This window comes from Schistocerca cancellata, chromosome 8 (genome assembly GCF_023864275.1).
Source record: "Schistocerca cancellata isolate TAMUIC-IGC-003103 chromosome 8, iqSchCanc2.1, whole genome shotgun sequence".
Taxonomy (NCBI): domain Eukaryota; kingdom Metazoa; phylum Arthropoda; class Insecta; order Orthoptera; family Acrididae; genus Schistocerca; species Schistocerca cancellata.
The window spans coordinates 587,775,864-587,794,960 of NC_064633.1; the positions used below are offsets into that span (position 1 = coordinate 587,775,864).

Genomic DNA, 19,097 nt, shown 5'->3' on the forward strand with positions numbered 1-19,097 from the left:
CCCGGATTTTATGTAGACCCTGTACTACGACGGCAGAGGGCGCTCGAAGTCCAGAGTCGCTGGAGGCAGGGCTCAGTGGACATGCACCATTGGGTTTGCCAGACCCCTCCTGACTGATTTCAGCGTCAGGCAGGAAGGAACTTGCCATTCCGTTGCTAACTGTGATGCCCTGGGGTTGTGGTTCCACACATTAGATGATGTGGTATTACGACAGAGGGTAACTCCATCCAAAGGTCCACGAAGACGTCTCAGTGGGTGTGGCAAAGTTAAAATAAGCAATCTACACATTCCTTTAGTTACGAACGGAAAGATTATTTCTTCTTTTCGCCATTTAAAACTGATAAATAGGTTGGTTGCTGTGCGTTAAATTTTTGCAGGTGCAGTGTGTCACTGGGATACAAAGCTGAGAAAGCTGGAAAGTTCTCTTACAGATACTTGAAAAAGGTAGGAACATTGCCAAATTTGCACGAAAAGGTGTGATGATGTCCAGTAATTGAAAACGATTTTAACCCATTAAGTCCCAAATTAGTTTTTTTAAATGAATTTTTTATTCCTTAATTATAATGTACATAGTGTATGAACCACAATAAGTACAAAAATAGCCAAAGAATATTTATACATGCTGATATAATGGCCGTCCTCAAAATTGGACACTGGTATCTAACAGTATCGCCGGCCGCGGTGGCCGTGCGGTTCTAAGCGCTACAGTCCGGAACCGCGGGCCTGCTACAGTCGCAGGTTCGAATCCTGCCTCGGGCATGGATGTGTGTGATGTCCTAAGGTTAGTTAGGTTTAAGTAGTTCTAAGTTCTAGGGGACTGATGACCTAAGATGTTTAGTCCCATAGTGCTCAGAGCCATTTGAACCATTTTAAATCTAACAGTATCGTATACCATACTAAACTGTATTCAGATCTTAACTACTTATTTCTTGTGAAATGGTACAAAACACTTCACACACAGTGTTACACGGCATTTAACACAATATGTTTTTGGTTTCCCGTTGCATTTAGCTCTTACACATCTTCTTTGCGTGGTTCTTTTGTCAATCATAGGACCAATTCCATCAAACCTGATGTCTGGTATCACTCTCAATTGACTTGATGGGCATTCCATTGGACGTCCAATATTCGGTCTTCCAGTGTCCAATTTCAGGTATGTAACTGTAACAGCATTTCTGAAATCCAGCAAATCCTGTGCATTTTTCCCATGTACTAGTCTGTAGAAGAGTCAGGCATTTACGAGGGCCATTTCCAGCAAACATGTAATAGGACCCAGTACCATTTTTTCCCTCTAATTACCGTCGCATATTTTCCAACTAACCAGCCATGGCGGTCAACACCTCCCATGTACACGTTATACGACTTCAAAACGGCAGATTGTTGCACTTGTGTCTTCTTACTTGCTTGTTTTACTGTACCGTGTAGCTGCTCCCAAAGGTTTCAACTTGGTCAAAATTGGTAGCAGTTGTAACGCATCTGTTGTCGTGTCATCGAACAAGTAAGACTTCACCATTCCTGTCGAACTGGTAGTCATAGTTTCCTCGAACTGTCTTTTTCAATTCGTTGCTGCTCAGTAGTGGACAGTCACCGACTCGATTCTCTCTGACAGTCCCAGTTGCTCGAAAACCCAATTTCTCAAAAAAGTGGTTCAAATGGCTCTGAGCACTATGGGACTTAACAGCTATGGTCGTCACTCCCCTAGAACTTAGAACTGCTTAAACCTAACTAACCTAAGGACATCACACAGCACCCAGTCATAACAAGCCAGAGAAAATCCCTGACCCTGCCGGGAATCGAACCCGGGAACCCGGGCGCGGGAAGCGAGAACGCTACCGCACGACCACGAGCTGCGGACCCTAATTTCTCAGATGCATCAGAAGATGTCTACTAGTGAAGAAATTGTCAAAGTACACACAATGATTCTGGGGTTTTTCAATGCAGTCCAACATGTTTAGGACCACTCTTGATTCCAATAGTAGGTCATCCCTTGCAGTATCTTCTGGATCCTTTCCACAGTATATATCAAATTTGAAACAGTAGCCACTTGCTCCACAAAGAGACCACAACTTATAGCCAAATCTAATAGGCTTTCCTCAGACAACTGTCCACCTGGAACTGTATTATTTACTAATGGGTAACATATTCATTAATATACTTACATAATACACTGTTAATTTCAAAGTATTTATATAAGAGGGGTCGTTACTTATCTCAGCAACAAAATCTGGTAAAATTACCACGTTATAAAAAGAAAATACATCAGCATTAGCAGAGTTTCATATTCTAACGTGCAGCAAGCAATACAAATAACTGAAATGATAACACCAAGTCCCAGTGTCCCATTTCGAGTACACCAAATTTTATAACAATGGAAAACAATGAATATAGCTCTGAGCTAACAATGCAAGTTGTTTAAAAGACACAGTGTTGACTATAAATACTCGCAAAAAGATCTTTGCCACATATTTCAAATATTACTAAATTGTCGATAAAGTAAATAATAACGAAAAGTGTGCCTTAGTATTCAATAATCAATTAATGGTAGGATTTATTGCTTTTAATTTCCTGTAAGCATACATTTGTTATAAAAAGCATCAACAAATGACGTAGAATTGTAATAGTTAGAATTAATAATTTATTGTGTATTTATAAATAAATATGTGCTCTGTTCTCAAAATAGGACACTGGTACTTACTTAATGGGTTAAAAGTGCTGTGAGAAGAAGAGAAGAGCTGTAGTAGCGTTTGCCCCGCGCGCTCCACGTCAGCGTCCTGCTGCTGCCGGGGCCAGGGAGACAGCCGGCGAGAGGAGGTGGCGCGGTGGCCAGTCTCCGCTAACGCAGGTCCCAACAGTACTGTAGCCACCGCGCCACCTCCTCGCCCCGGCTGTCACCCTTGCCCCGGCAGAAAGAAGAGGCTACGGCGGCGGCGTGTACCACACTCCGAGACAACGTGGAAAAAGGACGAACAGATTTTTTTCACTATTTACAACGACCAATAAATTTTCATTCGTTTAAGTAAGATGTTTCAACTTGCTTTTTTAAGCGCTGCCTGGCGAACTTACAAGCCCAACCACACTCTTCGCTGCGGCGTAAGTTTATTCATTTTCAACAACGTGCTTATTGCAAAAATTTACGGCTGCAGTTAAACTACATTTTCTGGCCTGTTAACGATGTGGAGTGATTAAATACACGGTCACATGATGAGGCACTACACATAAAACACATATTTCTATAGTCAGGAAGAGTCACAGAATTTTATTAAATAAAAAAATTCAATGTTTTTTTTTGGACCTCATGGCGTCCAGGTCGCCTTGCACGTACACACGTGGTTTCCGTTTTCAATTACGGAGTGGAATAGAGTGTGTCCCGACATGTCAGACCAATAGATGTTCAATGTGGTGGCCATCATTTGCTGCACACAATTGCAATCTCTGGCGTAATGAATGTCGTACACGCCGCAGTAATCTGGTGTAATGTCGCCGCAGGCTGCCACAATACGTTGTTTCATATCCTCTGGCGTTGTAGGCACATCACGGTACACATTCTCCTTTAACGTACCCCACAGAAAGAAGTCCAGAGGTGTAACATCAGGAGAACGGGCTGGCCAATTTATGCGTCCTCCACGTCATGGTAATGTACGTGTGCGTCAGTGAAAAAGACCAATAAAAAGGTGTTAGCATGTGGACGTAATGTGCTGTTCCAGTCTCTTCTGTACCTAAAGTCCATCACCGTTCCCTTTGGATCCCTACGTAATTCGGTGCTCTCCGATACACACGATCGAACAGCGGAGGAGTGGTACTCAAGCGTCAACTTTAGGTTACAATATATCCGGATGTAATTAACATTTTACAATGCAACAAACGGCACTGATTACGTATTTGTTTATATGTTCAGATGTGCTAACAAAACTAACGGGGTTCCATTTAAAAAACCGTAGGTTTGTGTTAAAAACATACTTCCGTGCATTTTTTTATGGTTTGTATTAACAATTACACTAGCCCCGCTCCTCACGTTCGGTCTGTGGAATCGATTCGTCAGTATTTGATGTGGTTTACGAAATATATCCAGCGGTAATGTTAGGTGACTCACCCTGTATATGTACTAAGATGGTATCTGTTCTTATGTCCGAAAGAACAGATACCATCTTCGTACATATATACTTAAGGCTCACCGGCCACTAGACCATCTTCTTCTTCTGTGCGATTGCACAAACAGTGCCCGACGTATGTCAACGCCTGTAAGCAGCTAGGGGTGTTCATTTCATTGTAAAGTAATGTCTGATCATGGACGCCTTTTTCACTCATGTTCTCCAATGAATATGTTCCTCCACGACAAATACTGATTCTCAAACACGACACAGTATCAACAATAAACCTCTCAATCAGCCCGCCCCCCTCCCCCGTACCACCTTTCCGAGAAACAACTGATATACCTTTCTCTACGAACCGACGAAACACTTTTAACTATTTATCCCACTTTTGTAACAAATTCCGCACATTATTTATCCGCGCCTCGGCAGTGCGTGAGCGCTACGAATGAAAAGCTCAACACGGTCTCTTCTGCCTAGGCTTAGACAGCGCGTGCGTGACCACTAGCGACAGGGCATTGTTGTCGTTAAACTACAGGACAAGACTTCCGCAGAGAAAATGCACGCTCCTCCGAAAGTTCCAGAAGCCATCGATAAGTAACGAGTACGATGACAGTGCGTCATTACGTCAAAGACAGCATTTAAAAACGTTGATTGATTTGTAAATTAGATGTTTATTTCTTGTCTCATTTCTTTATCATAGTTTCTTTTTAACACACTGTTAATTTATCATACTTTGTTAAGTTCTTCTCTATGTCTGTTTGGTTTGTGAACTACAAAACATGGCAGCACAAACACATAAAGTCTGTTATCTGTTTTATCACTTTGTTATCGATGGAAATTTTTAATCTTGAAAGACTTGTTCCAGCCACTGCCTTTGTTGTAGCTTTTGCATATCCATAAAGAATATTATGAAAATTTGTTTACAGATCGTAACATGTAAGCTTTTACGGCCAGCGTCTTCATCAATTAAAACTTCCGGGCTGAATTGCCGTGGTCCATATATACAACTGCTTCTCCTTCCTGACGTTTCTGTCCATTTTTACACAATGCGAGTGTGTATTTCTAGATATTTATAAATAACTACATTGTGTAATTTATAGAATCTCGCAACATCTTTCACATGCACAGAGATGTGATTTCTTCTCCTCTGCTTCTCACTCCATTCCAGTACTCATCTTTACCAGGATACAAGAAAGAGGGAGCCCAGCATTGTAGTACCCAAGTAATATGGTCTTACTTTCTTTTGTTTTAGATTTTGCTGCATGTCCCTAGAAACAGTCTGAAATTTATTTAATTTGTTAGTTGTGTCAGATTAGTAAGTTTTTTTATTCATCCACAGTTCGCTTTAATATGATACTGAACGTTTGAGTTTAATACAACTATAAAATATACTGTAAAGTTAACAACTACACAGCCATACAATTGCTAACAGATCAAGTTAATTCCAAAACTAGTGTTACACCTTTTATTCACATTTCATCGAAGATCAAGGTACACATTGCTCTTACTTCACACGCCCTTTCACCTGACAACAAGGCATTTTTTACATTGCATTTTTTGTGCATTCTCATTTGCCTGACTAAAATACCGCCGTTGCCACTTTCTAACCGACAGGTTTTTTTCTTCAGACAGCTCTTTATTTCACATTGTGGTGAAAGATTTTTGGGACGGTGGCGTCATACAGTACAAAAGCACAGTTAGAAGCGACCTTTTTAAAAGTAATTATCCACCACAGCCATTGGAGTAAACATATATGTAAGACTGAGAAGTTGTAGTTATATTTTACTTACGTCGAAAATCCCGCGTTATTTTGTTGGAACGTTGGCTTGTACTCACGAAATACTGTAGAGTATCAGCAGCACTTATACGATTTGTATATAATCAGTTGCGTAAAGTACCACACACATACACACACACACACACACACACACACACACACACACACACCAAAACTCTTTTGCCACTTAGAAAATGAATGTGAATATGGCGATATCACGAATACAACAGCGTCAAAAAATTCTCATTCAGAGATATTACGAGGTGCATTCAAGTTCTAAGGCCTCCGATTTTTTTTCTCCGGACTGGAAAGAGATAGAAACATGCACATTGTTTTAAAATGAGGCCGCATTCATTGTCAATACGTCCCAGAGATGGCAGCACCGTACGGCAGATGGAATTTTACCGCCAGCGGCGAGAATGAGAACTGTTTTCAATACTTAAAATGGCGACGTTTTCCTTACTTGAACAGCGTGCAATCATTCGTTTTCTGAATTTGCGTGGTGTGAAACCAATTGAAATTCATCGACAGTTGAAGGAGACATGTGGTGATTGAGTTATGGATGTGTCGAAAGTGCGTTCGTGGGTACGACAGTTTTATGAAGGCAGAACATCGTGTGACAACAAACCGAAACAACCTTAGGCTCGCACAGGCTGGTCTGATGACATGATCGAGAATGTGGAGAGAATTGTATTGGGGGATAGCCGAATGACTGTTGAACAGATCGCCTCCAGAGTTGGCATTTCTGTGGGTTCTGTGCACACAATCCTGCATGACAACCTGAAAATGCGAAAAGTGTCATCCAGGTGGGTGCCACGAATGCTGACGGACGACCACACGGCTCCCCGTGTGGCACGTTGCCGAGCAATGCTGACGCGCAACGACAGCATGAATGGGACTTTCTTTTCGTTGGTTGTGACAATGGATGAGACGTGGATGCCATTTTTCAATCCAGAAACAAAGCGCCAGTCAGCTCAATGGAAGCACACAGATTCACCGCCACCAGAAAAATTTCGGGTAACCGCCAGTGCTGAAAAAATGATGGTGTCCATGTTCTGGGACAGCGAGGGCGTAATCCTTACCCATTGCGCTCCAAAGGGCACTATGGTAACAGGTACATCCTACGAAAATGTTTTGAAGAACAAATTCCTTCCTGCACTGCAACAAAAACGTCCGGGAAGGGCTGCGCGTGTGCTGTTTCACCGAGACAACGCACCCGCACATCGAGCTAACGTTACGCAACAGTTTCTTCGTGATAACAACTTTGAAGTGATTCCTCATGCTCCCTACTCACCTGACCTGGCTCCTAGTGACTTTTGGCTTTTTCCAACAATGAAAGACACTCTCCGTGGCCGCACATTCACCAGCCGTGCTGCTATTGCCTCATCGATTTTCCAGTGGTCAAAACAGACTCCTAAAGAAGCCTTCGCCGCTGCCATGGAATCATGGCGTCAGCGTTGTGAAAAATGTGTACGGCTGCAGGGCGATTACGTCGAGAAGTAACGCCAGTTTCATCGATTTCGGGTGAGTAGTTAATTAGATAAAAAATCGGAGGCCTTAGAACTTGAATGCACCTCGTACATTCATTGATTTTACAGCAGAAAATTTACAAAGAATAAACGCTACATTATGTTCATTTCAGATTCAAGGAGCATTAATTACAAATAAAATCAACAGGTGTAGTACCAGTTCTTACGAAATGATAGCTAACTATTTGTAAGTACTGTGATACACAGAGGCTTTTCTGTAAAGTTTCACTCACATGCTTTCCAATTCAAAACATAGATAAACGTTAAACCTTTTTTATAACAACATGCAGTAAGTAATCGAATATAAAGGCAACATTAAATTATAGCAGAATGTTCAGACACACATTAATACAACTGTTGGTTGGTTGGTTGGTTGGTTTTGGGGAAGGAGACCAGACAGCGTGGTCATCGGTCTCATCGGATTAGGGAAGGATTGGGAAGGAAGTCGGCCGTGCCCTTTCAGAGGAACCATCCCGGCATTTGCCTGAAGCGATTTAGGGAAATCACGGAAAACCTAAATCAGGATGGCCGGACGCGGGATTGAACCGTCGTCCTCCCGAATGCGAGTCCAGTGTCTAACCACTGCGCCACCCCGCTCGGTAATACAACTTTTAAATTAATTTATACTGTCAACTTGCCATTATATGTTAACATAATTTTACTGTCGTAATCTTTACTAATTTTTCATCTCTTAGTTTGTTCCCTGTGTGTATCTGAATATTCACATAATATCTTGTAAGTAACACTTCTAACAAACTGGTTGCTACATCTGTTGACTTTGTTTGTAATTAATGTTCATTGAATGTTAAATGCATATAATAAAACATTTATTCTTTGTTAATTTGCTACTGTCAAATGAATGTTTATATCGTAATATCCCTGAGAGAGAATTACTTGGCACTGTTTTACCTGCGATATCTCCTCTCTGTGTGCATTTCCCATGTGGCAAAAACTTTTTGCTGGCTGTATGTGGTGTTTTACGCGATGTGGTCGTATACAAATCACGTAAGTACTGCACACTCTTTACAGTATTTCATGAATGCAAGCCAACAACACTCCAGCAGAATTACGTGGGATTTTTGACATACGTAAATATGACTGGAACTACACAGTCTTAAAATTTTTTTACATTATGTCCGATCGTTATGAAGGATAGTTACGTTTAAATAGATCGTTTCCAACATCGCTTTTTACCGTACGGCAGCACCTTCCCAAGAATCCTTCCCCGCAAGGGGCAATAAAGAGCCGCAAACTTAAGTTAACTCCAAAAAATGTGCATTTTGATATTGACAGCCATGTGAAGATAAAGCTGTCGGTTCGAGACCTGTTGCGGCGCTATTTGCGTAAATAAACAGCGTTGTCAGTAGTGGCTGGTAGCTTCCTTCTGTGCAAGACTCAACCTGTATAACTTTTTCCAACATTTCCGTATCGCTCTCCAATATGCGACAATTCATGCAGCCCTTATCAGTTTGTTTGCAGTATCCCCTGTACTCGTCTGATTTTACTGCTGTCGTCCTCCTACATCCGCTTTGCCATTACAAAAAAAAAAAAAAAAAAAAAAAAAAAGTTCAAATGTGTGTGAAATCTTATGGGACTTAACTGCTAAGGTCATCAGTCCCTAAGCTTACACACTACTTAACCTAAATTATCCTAAGGACAAACACACACACCCATGCCCTAGGGATGACTCGAACCTTCGCCGGGACCAGCCGCACAGTCCATGACTGCAGCGCCAGAGACCGCTCGGCTAATCCCGCGCGGCTTGCCATCACAAATCGTACTTGTACAAGAGTCAGCGTCAGCTTAATCAGAAAAATTCAAAGAAGGTCTTTGATATTTTAACAGCATCGGAGGGGTATCAGCAGAATAGCCAACCTAACAGTGGCTCCTAAAGCAGGCAGCATCCTTTTCAGCAGCTGCAGAGGCAGCAATATGGACGACTGGCTTAATAGCTACAGCCAACCTGACCTTGCTGTGTCGGTACTGCAAACGGCTAAACGCGGGACGAAACTACAGCCGTTTGTGTTTCATGAGCATATGCACACGTATTGTATTCCTGGACTGATGGCTACCACATCAACAATAAACCATATGTAATTTAAGATACAGGGTGATTCAAAAAGAATACCACAACTTTAAAAATGTGTATTTAATGAAAGAAACATAATATAACCTTCTGTTATACATCATTACAAAGAGTATTTAAAAAGGTTTTTTTTCACTCAAAAACAAGTTCAGAGATGTTCAATATGGCCCCCTCCAGACACTCGAGCAGTATCAACCCGATACTCCAACTCGTTCCACACTCTCTGTAGCATATCAGGCGTAACAGTTTGGATAGCTGCTGTTATTTCTCGTTTCAAATCATCAATGGTGGCTGGGAGAGGTGGCCGAAACACCATATCCTTAACATACCCCCATAAGAAAAAATCGCAGGGGGTAAGATCAGGGCTTCTTGGAGGCCAGTGATGAAGTGCTCTGTCACGGGCTGCCTGGCGGCCGATCCATCGTCTCGGGTAGTTGACGTTCAGGTAGTTACGGACAGATAAGTGCCAATGTGGTGGCGCTCCATCCTGCTGAAATATGAATTGTTGTGCTTCTTGTTCGAGCTGAGGGAACAGCCAATTCTCTAATATCTCCAGATACTGTAGTCCAGTAGCACCTTCGAAGAAAAAGGGACCAAAAACTTTATTGGCTGAAATGGCACAGAAAACGTTCACCTTAGGCGAGTCACGTTCATACTGAGTTGTTTCCCGCGGATTCTCGGTGCCCCATATAGGGGCAACTGTCGTCGATTCACTTCTGCCGTACTCAGTAACACAAAAAGCTTTCTGTTGAGCGGTCGCCATCTTAGCATCAACTGACGCTGACGCCTAGTCAACAGCGCCTCAAGCGAACAAATGTACAACTAAATGAAACTTTATAGCTCCCTTAATTCGCCGACAGATAGTGCTTAGCTCTGCCTTTTGTCGTTGCAGAGTTTTAAATTCCTAAAGTTTTTGAATCACCCTGTATTATTAATATTTTCGTAAAACACTTTTACGTACTTTAACCCACACTGGCCGAAGAGCAAAACTAAGTGCTACTGCTGACAGCCTGTTTACCACCACGGCGGGGCGAAGGGAGTGAAATAGCCACGAAAACAAAAATAGAAAAAAACTTGATACATTTTTATAAAGTATGTTGAAGAGTGTATTTCCTCTGAAATTCTGTCAAAATCACGAAGGTAAACATTTTCATATGTTATTTCAGGTTTCCGATGGAGGACATTCCGTGGACGGAGGCTGTGACCGCTGCGAAGTTTGACCACCTGCTCGGCCTGCCACAAGGCACCGTGCGAACTCTATCTGTGAGACGTCTGACGAAGGTCGGCCAGAATTACGGAAGCACCCTGCTGAGTATTCAGCTGCATCTGCGAGATGGTGAAACGCTGGACCTCGTCGGCAAATTCATGCCTCCAACAGAAATGCAGAAAAAAGTTTTCGGTAGCGCGACGACATTTTTAAAAGAAATAAACGCGTACCGCTCCATAAATGTCGAACTAATTAAGTTGCAGCGTGAGAGGGGCGTTCCGGAAGAGGAAGTGTGCGACCCTGTGCCGCGGTATTACGGATCGCAGGTAAACAGCGCCGGTGACGACTCCGTGGCGGCCGATGACAACGCTGTGCTCCTGCTGGAGAACCTGGCCTCCAGCGGCTACCGGATGGCAGACCAGATGACCGGACTCGACCTTCCGCACGCCAGGATGCTGGTCAGGAAGATCGCCCAGTTCCAAGCGTCAGCTGTTGCTCTCAGGCTCCTCAAACCACAAGTATTTAAAGACGTTATCGAAGGCAAGTGTAAATTCGACAGCATGCCGCCGGATGAAGGGAAGCGTATCATCGACGCTATAGTGGAACACATCAGCCGTTTTCCAGAGGTCGCTCCGTACTGTGATAAAGTGAAAATTGCTTGCGAACACATGAGCGACTTCGAAAAACTTTGGGCAGAAGTTGTGGAACCATTTGTTTCGCTATCGCACAATGACCTCTGGGTTAACAACATGGTCTTCCGATACGGGGACAGTGAGGAGCCAACGGACGTTAAATTTTTTGACTTCCAGACTCTGACCTACTCTTCACCTGTAAGAGACCTCGTATTTTTCCTGTATACCAGCCTACAACACGATCTGGTTAGAAACAGTGTCGATGAACTGACAGATGCTTACTATGAGAGCTTTGTGACCTGGCTGAAGAAACTGGGGTGCAACACGAAAGACTTCACGGAAGCAGAATTTAGGAAAGAAATCGACAGGGTCGCCCCGGCAGAGATTATACACATACTGATGATACTGAATGTAATTTGTGCCGAGGACCATGAGAAGTTTTCTGCACATGACATGCAGAATTCTGGTCCTACGTTTTCTTCGAGTGAAATGTTTCGAAAGAAAGTATTAATTACCCTTCAAGATTATGATGCAAGGGGTTGGTTACAAGAAAATTATACTAGCTAGCGTGGACTTCTACTTATCTTGAAACTGGATGTTCATGTTCTCCTACAATTCCATAAACAAATAAAATATCTTCCACATGTTCACGAGAAGCACATATGTTTTATTCGTTTACCGTTCCTCTTATCTGAACATAATTCACAATCTCGTTCGCTCCTCATCCTATCATCGAAGTATTACAACTCGTTTAATTTGAATGCAATCGGATATTTTTAACGAAGACGGCTTACAAACAGTTTATGCCAGGTGATAGGTGAACCCGTGTGCCTACTGCCCGCGACATGGCTGTAATTAACTGACTTACAAAATTAATAGCCAGTGTAAACAAGCATTCACTGGAATAAAAGATGATGTACATGAACCATGGACCTTGCCGTTTGTGGGGAGGCTTGCCTGCCTCAGCGATACAGATAGGCATAACGTAGGCGCAACCACAACAGAGGGGTATCTGTTGAGAGGATAGACAAACGCTTGGGTCCTGAAGAGGGGCAGCAGCCTTTTCAGTAGTTGCAAGGCCAACAGTGTGGATGACTGACTGATCTGGCCTTGTAACATAAACCAAAAAGGCCATGCTGTGCTGGTTCTGCAAAGGGGAAACTACAGCTGTAATTTTTCCCGAGGCCATGCAGCTCTACTGTATGGTTAAATGATGATTTCATCCTCTTGGATAAAATATTCCGGAGACAAAATCGTCCCCCATTTGGGTCTCCGGGCGGGGACTACTCAGAAGGCTGTCGTGATCAGGAGGAACAAAACTGGCGGTCTATGAATTGGAGCGTGGAATGTCAGATCCCTTAATAGGGCAGGTAGGTTACAAAACTTAAAAACGGAAATGGATAGGTTAAAGTTAGATATAGTTTGAATTAGTGAAGTTTGGTGGCAGGAGGATAATGCAGGAGTAGGCTTAATAACGAGTAAAAAAGTAGGAGCACGGGTAAGCGACTATGAACAGCATAGTGAACGCATTATGTAGTCAAGGTAGACACGACACCCATACCCACCACAGTAGTACAAGTTTACATACCAACTAGCTCCGCAGGTAAGGAGAATATTGAGGAAATGTACGATGAGATGAAAGAAATTATTCAGATAGCTAAGGGAGCTGAAAATTTAATAGTCATGGAGGACTGGATTTCGATAGGAGGAAAAGGAAGAGAAAGAAAAGTAGTAGGTGAATATGGACTGGGGGAAAGAGAAAGCCACCTGATAGAATTTTCACAAAGCATAATTTAATCATAGCTAACACTTGGCTTAGGAATCACGAGAGAATGTTTGTATGCATGGGAGAGACCTGGAGACACTGGAAGGTTTCAGATTGGTTATATAATGGTTAGACAGAAATTTACGAGCCAGATTATAAATTGTAAGACAATTCCATGGTGAGATGTGGACTCTCACCACAATTTATTGGTGCAGATTAAAACTGAAGAAACTGCAAAAAGGTAGGAATTTGAGGAAATGGGACCTGGATAAACTCAAAGAACCATAGGTTGAAGAGGATTTCAGAGGGAGCATCAGAGAGCGGTTGACAAGAACAGGGGAAAATAATACAATAGAAGAGGAATGGGTTGCTTTGAGAGATGAAATAGTGAAGGCACCAGAGGATCAAGCAGATAACACAAGAGATATTGAATTTAATCGATGAAAGGAGAAAATACAAAAAACACAGTAAAGTAAGTGGGCGAAAGGAAATACAAACTTCTAAAAAATGACATCGACAAGAAGTGCAAAATGACTAAGCGGGAATGGCTTGTAAAGATGTAGAAGCTTATATCACTAGGGGTAAGACAGATAATGCCTACTGGAAAATTAAAGAGACTGTCAGAGAAAAGAGAATCACCTGTGCGAATATCAACAGCTCAAATGGTAAACCAGTCCTAAGCAAAGAAGGGAAAGCAGAAAGGTGGAAGGAGTATGTAGAGGGTCTGTACAAGGGAGATGTACTTGAGGGCAATTTTGCGGAAATGAAAAGACTTAAGGCAAAACAATTGCCTGGGAGTAGACGACATTCCATAACAGCTACTGATAGCCTTGGGAGAGCCAGCCATGACAAAACTCTCCCATCTGGTGAGCAAAATGTATGAGACAGGCGAAATAATCTCAGACTTCAAGAAAAATATAATAATCTCAGTTCCAAAGAAATCAGGTCCTGGCAGATGTGAAAATTACTGATCTATCAGTTTAATAAGTCACTGCTGCAAGATACCAACACGAATTCTTTACCGAAGAATCGAAAAACTGTCAGAAGGTGACATCGGGGAAGGTCTATTTGGATTCCGGACAAATGTAGGAACACATGAGGCGATACTGACCCGACGACTTCTCATAGAAAATAGGTTGAGGACAGGCAAACCCACGTTTATAGCATTTGTAGACTTAGAGAAAGCTTAGAGAAGACAATGTTAACTGGAACACCCTCTTTCAAATTCTAAGGGCGGAAAGGGTAAAATACAGCGAGCGAAAGGCTATTTACAATTTGTACAGAAATCGGATGACAGTTATAAGAGCCAAGGGTTTGAGAGGGGAGTGAGACAGGGTCGTAGCCTATCCCTGATGTTATTCACTCTGTATATTGAGCAAGTAGTAAAGGAAACAAAAGAAAAATTAGGAGTAGGAATTAAAATCCATAGAGAACAAATAAAAACCTTGACATTTGCCGGTGACATAGAAATTCTGTCATAGACAGCAAAAAACTTGGAAGAGCTGTGGAATGGAATGGACAGTGTCTTGAAAGGAGGATATGAGATGAACGTAAACTAAAGCAAAACAAGGATAATGGACTCTAGTTGAATTGAATTAGATTAGATTAGGAATGAGACAGTGAAAGTAGTAAATGAGTTTTGCTATTTAGGAAGCAAAATAACGGTTGATGGTCGAAACAGTGGGGCTATAAAATGCAGACAGGCAATGGGAAGAAAAGTCTTTTTGAAGAAGAGAAGTTTGTTAACTTCGAGTATATATTTGTCAGGAATTCCCTTCTGAAACTATTTGTGTGGAATGTAGTCATGTATAGAACTGAAACATGATCGATAAACAGTTTAAACAAGAAGAGAATCGAAGCTTTTGAAATGTAGTGCTACAGAAGAATGCTGAAGATTAGATGGGTCGATCACACAACCAATGAGGAGGTACTGAATAGAAGTTGGGAGAAAATAAATTTGTGACAAAAGCTGATCAAAAGAAGGTGGTTCAAATGGCTCTGAGCACTATGAGACTTAACTTCTGAGGTCGTCAGTTCCCTAGAGCTTAGAACTACTTAAACCTAACTAACCTAAGGACATCACACACATCCATGCCCGAGGTAGGATTCGAACCTGCGACCGTAGCGGTTGCGCGGTTCCAGACTGTAGCGACTAGAACCGCTCGGCCACTTCGGCCGGCTCAAAAGAAGGGATCAGTTGATAGGACACATTCTGAGAAATCAGAGGATTGCCAGTTTAGTACTGCATGGGAATATTGAGGGGGGGGGGGACCAAGGGAAGAATACAGTAAGCAGACTCAGAGGGATGTAGGGTGCAGTAGTTAATCGGAGATGAAGAGGCTTGCACAGGACATTGTATCATGGAGAGCTGCATCAAACCAGTCTTCGGACTGAAGACCACAACAACAACAACACATTGTATTACTATATTAACTCTCAAATTGACGTAATTCACAAATCAAAGTCTGTTTATTCTAGAGAAACCACAACTCGTTCACGTTGGTTCAATACGAATCTGCTTGTATATGTGATAAGGACGATTATAAGTTAGTCTGCGTCCTGGTATCAACGCTAATAACGGATATTCACACGAGCTTCATAAGTTGACGTCTGATTTCGTAAATTTACTTCTGATCGACATGAAAAATTCGCCACTTGACGTCTTATAATTAATTTTTGTATATTCAATAACATAGCCATCTATATAACTGATCAAATACTTCCCACCTTAACTTCCATGTGTCTGTTTCCCACAAATCTATGCGCTGACATTCCCAACTTCTACAACATTTCAATACAGGACACCAATGATAACTCCAAATTTTTACACCAATCAGATTATTTTATTAAGGGAAGAACACGCACAATGTAGTAAATAGAAAAAATTATGTTAATCAGTTTGGTGTAAAATACTGTATTAGTACCTTTGAAAGTAAATATTACAGGGTTTGTTTAAACACTTACAAAACGTTTGGAATACTAAACACTAAATATTAAAGTACATCATTTTCTCAAGAGACCAGTCTCCGACTAAATCTTGTTTCTCTACTTATTTTGGTATAGTCATCAGTTTATTGTCATTAAAAACTCAGACTTCAAGAAGAATATAATAATTCCAGTCCCAAAGAGAGCAGGTGTTGACAGATGTGAAAATTACCGAACTATCAGTTTAATAAGTCACAGCTGCAAAATACTAACGCGAATTCTTTACAGACGAATGGAAAAACGTATAGAAGCCGACCTCGGGGAAGATCAGTTTCGATTCCATAGAAATGTTGGAACACGTGAGGCAATACTGACCCTATGACTTATCTTAGAAGCTAGATTAAGGAAAGGCAGACCTACGTTTCTAGCATTTGTAGACTTAGAGAAAGCTTTTGACAATGTTGATTGGAATACTCTCTTTCAAATTTTGAAGGTGGCAGGGGTAAAATACAGGGAGCGAAAGGCTATTTATAATTTGTACAGAAAGCAGATGGCAGTTATAAGAGTCGAGGGGTATGAAAGGGAAGCAGTGGTTGGGAAGGAAGTGAGACAGGGTTGTAGCCTATCCCCGATGTTATTCAATCTGCATATTCAGCAAGCAATAAAGGAAACAAAAGAAAAGTTCGGAGTAGGTATTAAAATCCATGGAGAAGAAATAAAAACTTTGAGGTTCGCCGATGACATCGTAATTCTGTCAGAGACAGCAAAGGAGTAAGAAGAGCAGCTGAACGAAATTGACAGTGTCTTGAAAGGAGGGTACAAGATGAACATCAACAAAAGCAAAACGAGGATAATGGAATGTAGTCGAAGTAAGTCGGGTGATGCTGAGGGAATTAGAGTAGGAAATGAGACACTTAAAGTAGTAAAGGAGTTTTGCTATTTGGGGAGCAAAATAATTGATGATGGTCGAAGAAGAGAGGATATAAAATGTAGATTGGCAATGGCAAGGAAAACGTTTCTGAAGAAGAAAAATTTGTTAACATCGAGTATAGATATAAGTGTCAGGAAGTCGTTTCTGAAAGTATTTGTATGGAGTGTAGCCATGTATGGAAGTGAAACGTGGACGATAAATAGTTTAGACAAGAAGAGAATAGAAGCTTTCGAAATGTGGTGCTACAGAAGCATGCTGAAGATTAGATGGGTAGATCACATAACTAATGAGGAAGTATTGAATAGGATTGGGGAGAAGAGAAGTTTGTGGCACAACTTGACTATAAGAAGGGATCGGTTTGTAGGACATGTTCTGAGACATCGAGGGATCACCAATTTAGTATTGGAGGGCAGCGTGGAGGGTAAAAATCGTAGAGGGAGACCAAGAGATGAATACATTAAGTAGATTCAGAAGGATGTAGGCTGCAGTAGGCACTGGGAGATGAAGAAGCTTGCACAGGATAGAGTAGCATGGAGAGCTGCATCAAACCAGTCTCAGGACTGAAGACCACAACAACAACAACAATAACTATTAAAAATATTCTGACAGCTCTGAGTTACAAGTTATCCTTTTCTCCTCGAGTGAAATGTTAATGGTGTGTGCTAGGCATAAATATGTCTTACAAACCCGTTTAAATCTCTTAGGAGGCGAATTAGACATTACTACTTCGATGTTAATAATGTTCTTACAAAAAACAATTAATATCGAGTGTCTACCATTAACAGTTGACATCGAACTGTCAGTGTGTAATTATGCCATTGGTTCAGAGTTGCAGTTAGTACTGTTTCGTTTACATGCAGCACCATTCAATGTTGTCACAACTATTTAAACTTCACAACATTGTTTAGAAACATGTCATCGCGTGCATTATTTACATTACTTTGATAACTGGCTTACACTACTATTTAAATAAGGTGAATTAAAACTGAAATGCGTTTTCCAATAATAAAGAAGTAGTTTGATGTAGAGGGGACTGTTGCACCTTGAGACATTTTTCAGACTTTAGCTTCTAGTCAGCTCAGTTATACAAGTTTAGCATATTTTCTTACTCCATTTTTAAATGATGGCACTCATTTGTTATATGTTGCACTCTTTTTTTTGAAATTACAAAACTTACAGTGAAAGTTTAAGGTTTTTCCAAACGTAAGAACACATTCCGATGTACAACATGGTCATGTACCTGGGAACAAATACTTCTCTGAAATTTAAAGCGATTGCAATCGACAAAATTTTGCCAGTATTGTATTTAACCATGTGTCCGTTAAGTTAGTACTCTACTACACACCACCAACAGTAAGTGAAATCAAATTAAGCAGAAGTAGTACTAAAACCAGTTATAATTTAAACACATTTTGAAATTGAAGCTACTGGAAACTAAAACCGGTTACCACTTTCCAGACAGGTAAAATTATTGACATAGTAAAGAGATCCAGTGCATTTGCAAGTATCACGTGTTAAACTGTAATAGACCTCCTTCTGTTTCGAGGCACAAGATGTTACGAGATCAACAAGGTATGGTTTAGTAGTCTACATGTCCTATAGATAATTCTAAGAATTAATAGCACTTTATTGGCCTTAAAATTCAGTACCTGAATAATTAACAATACACTTCACATAGCTTTATTAAATTATACTGCACTTAAATGTGTATATTGTGAAATATTTACAAATGCTGCATAAAACACTACTTCATGTATAACAACAACGAAAAACCTGTAAAAATGGCGGAAACCGATAATATGAAATGTAATATGGCAGTCAGAAAGACTGAAATGCTCATAGCAGCCAAATCTGATGTTTACATTGTCCAGTGCAGAGCACGCTCTGTGCATTCATTCATTGACTTTGTCCTCTGTATAAAAACAGATAAGATGTAACTGTGCCCGTTTGTACTGGAAACACAGGAAATGTGAGGGGCCTATTTGTACTTTGTCACGGTATCTTGTAAAGATGTCCCTGTGCATATAGCACTTGACAATGAATCAGTTGTTCTTGAGACGAGACTGTAAGATATTATCTAGCTAGTAGACTAGATCTCAATGCTACTAAAAGGAAGTCCAGAGCTAACTGGGATGCCAATAGCTTTTCGTTTAT

The 19,097-nt window shown here is 41.2% G+C and overlaps 1 protein-coding gene across 1 annotated transcript in view; it reads left to right on the forward strand.

Moving 5' to 3' along the window:
• Positions 1-11,932, forward strand: part of LOC126095136 (uncharacterized) — a 29,931-nt gene extending 17,999 nt beyond the window's left edge. Inside the window, exon 2 of the mRNA XM_049909855.1 lies at positions 10,650-11,932. Coding sequence (XP_049765812.1) covers positions 10,657-11,889 — 1,233 coding nt within the window. The 5' untranslated portion in view covers positions 10,650-10,656 and the 3' untranslated portion in view covers positions 11,890-11,932. The remainder of the gene's footprint in view (positions 1-10,649) is intronic.
• Positions 11,933-19,097: the final 7,165 nt, after the last annotated feature.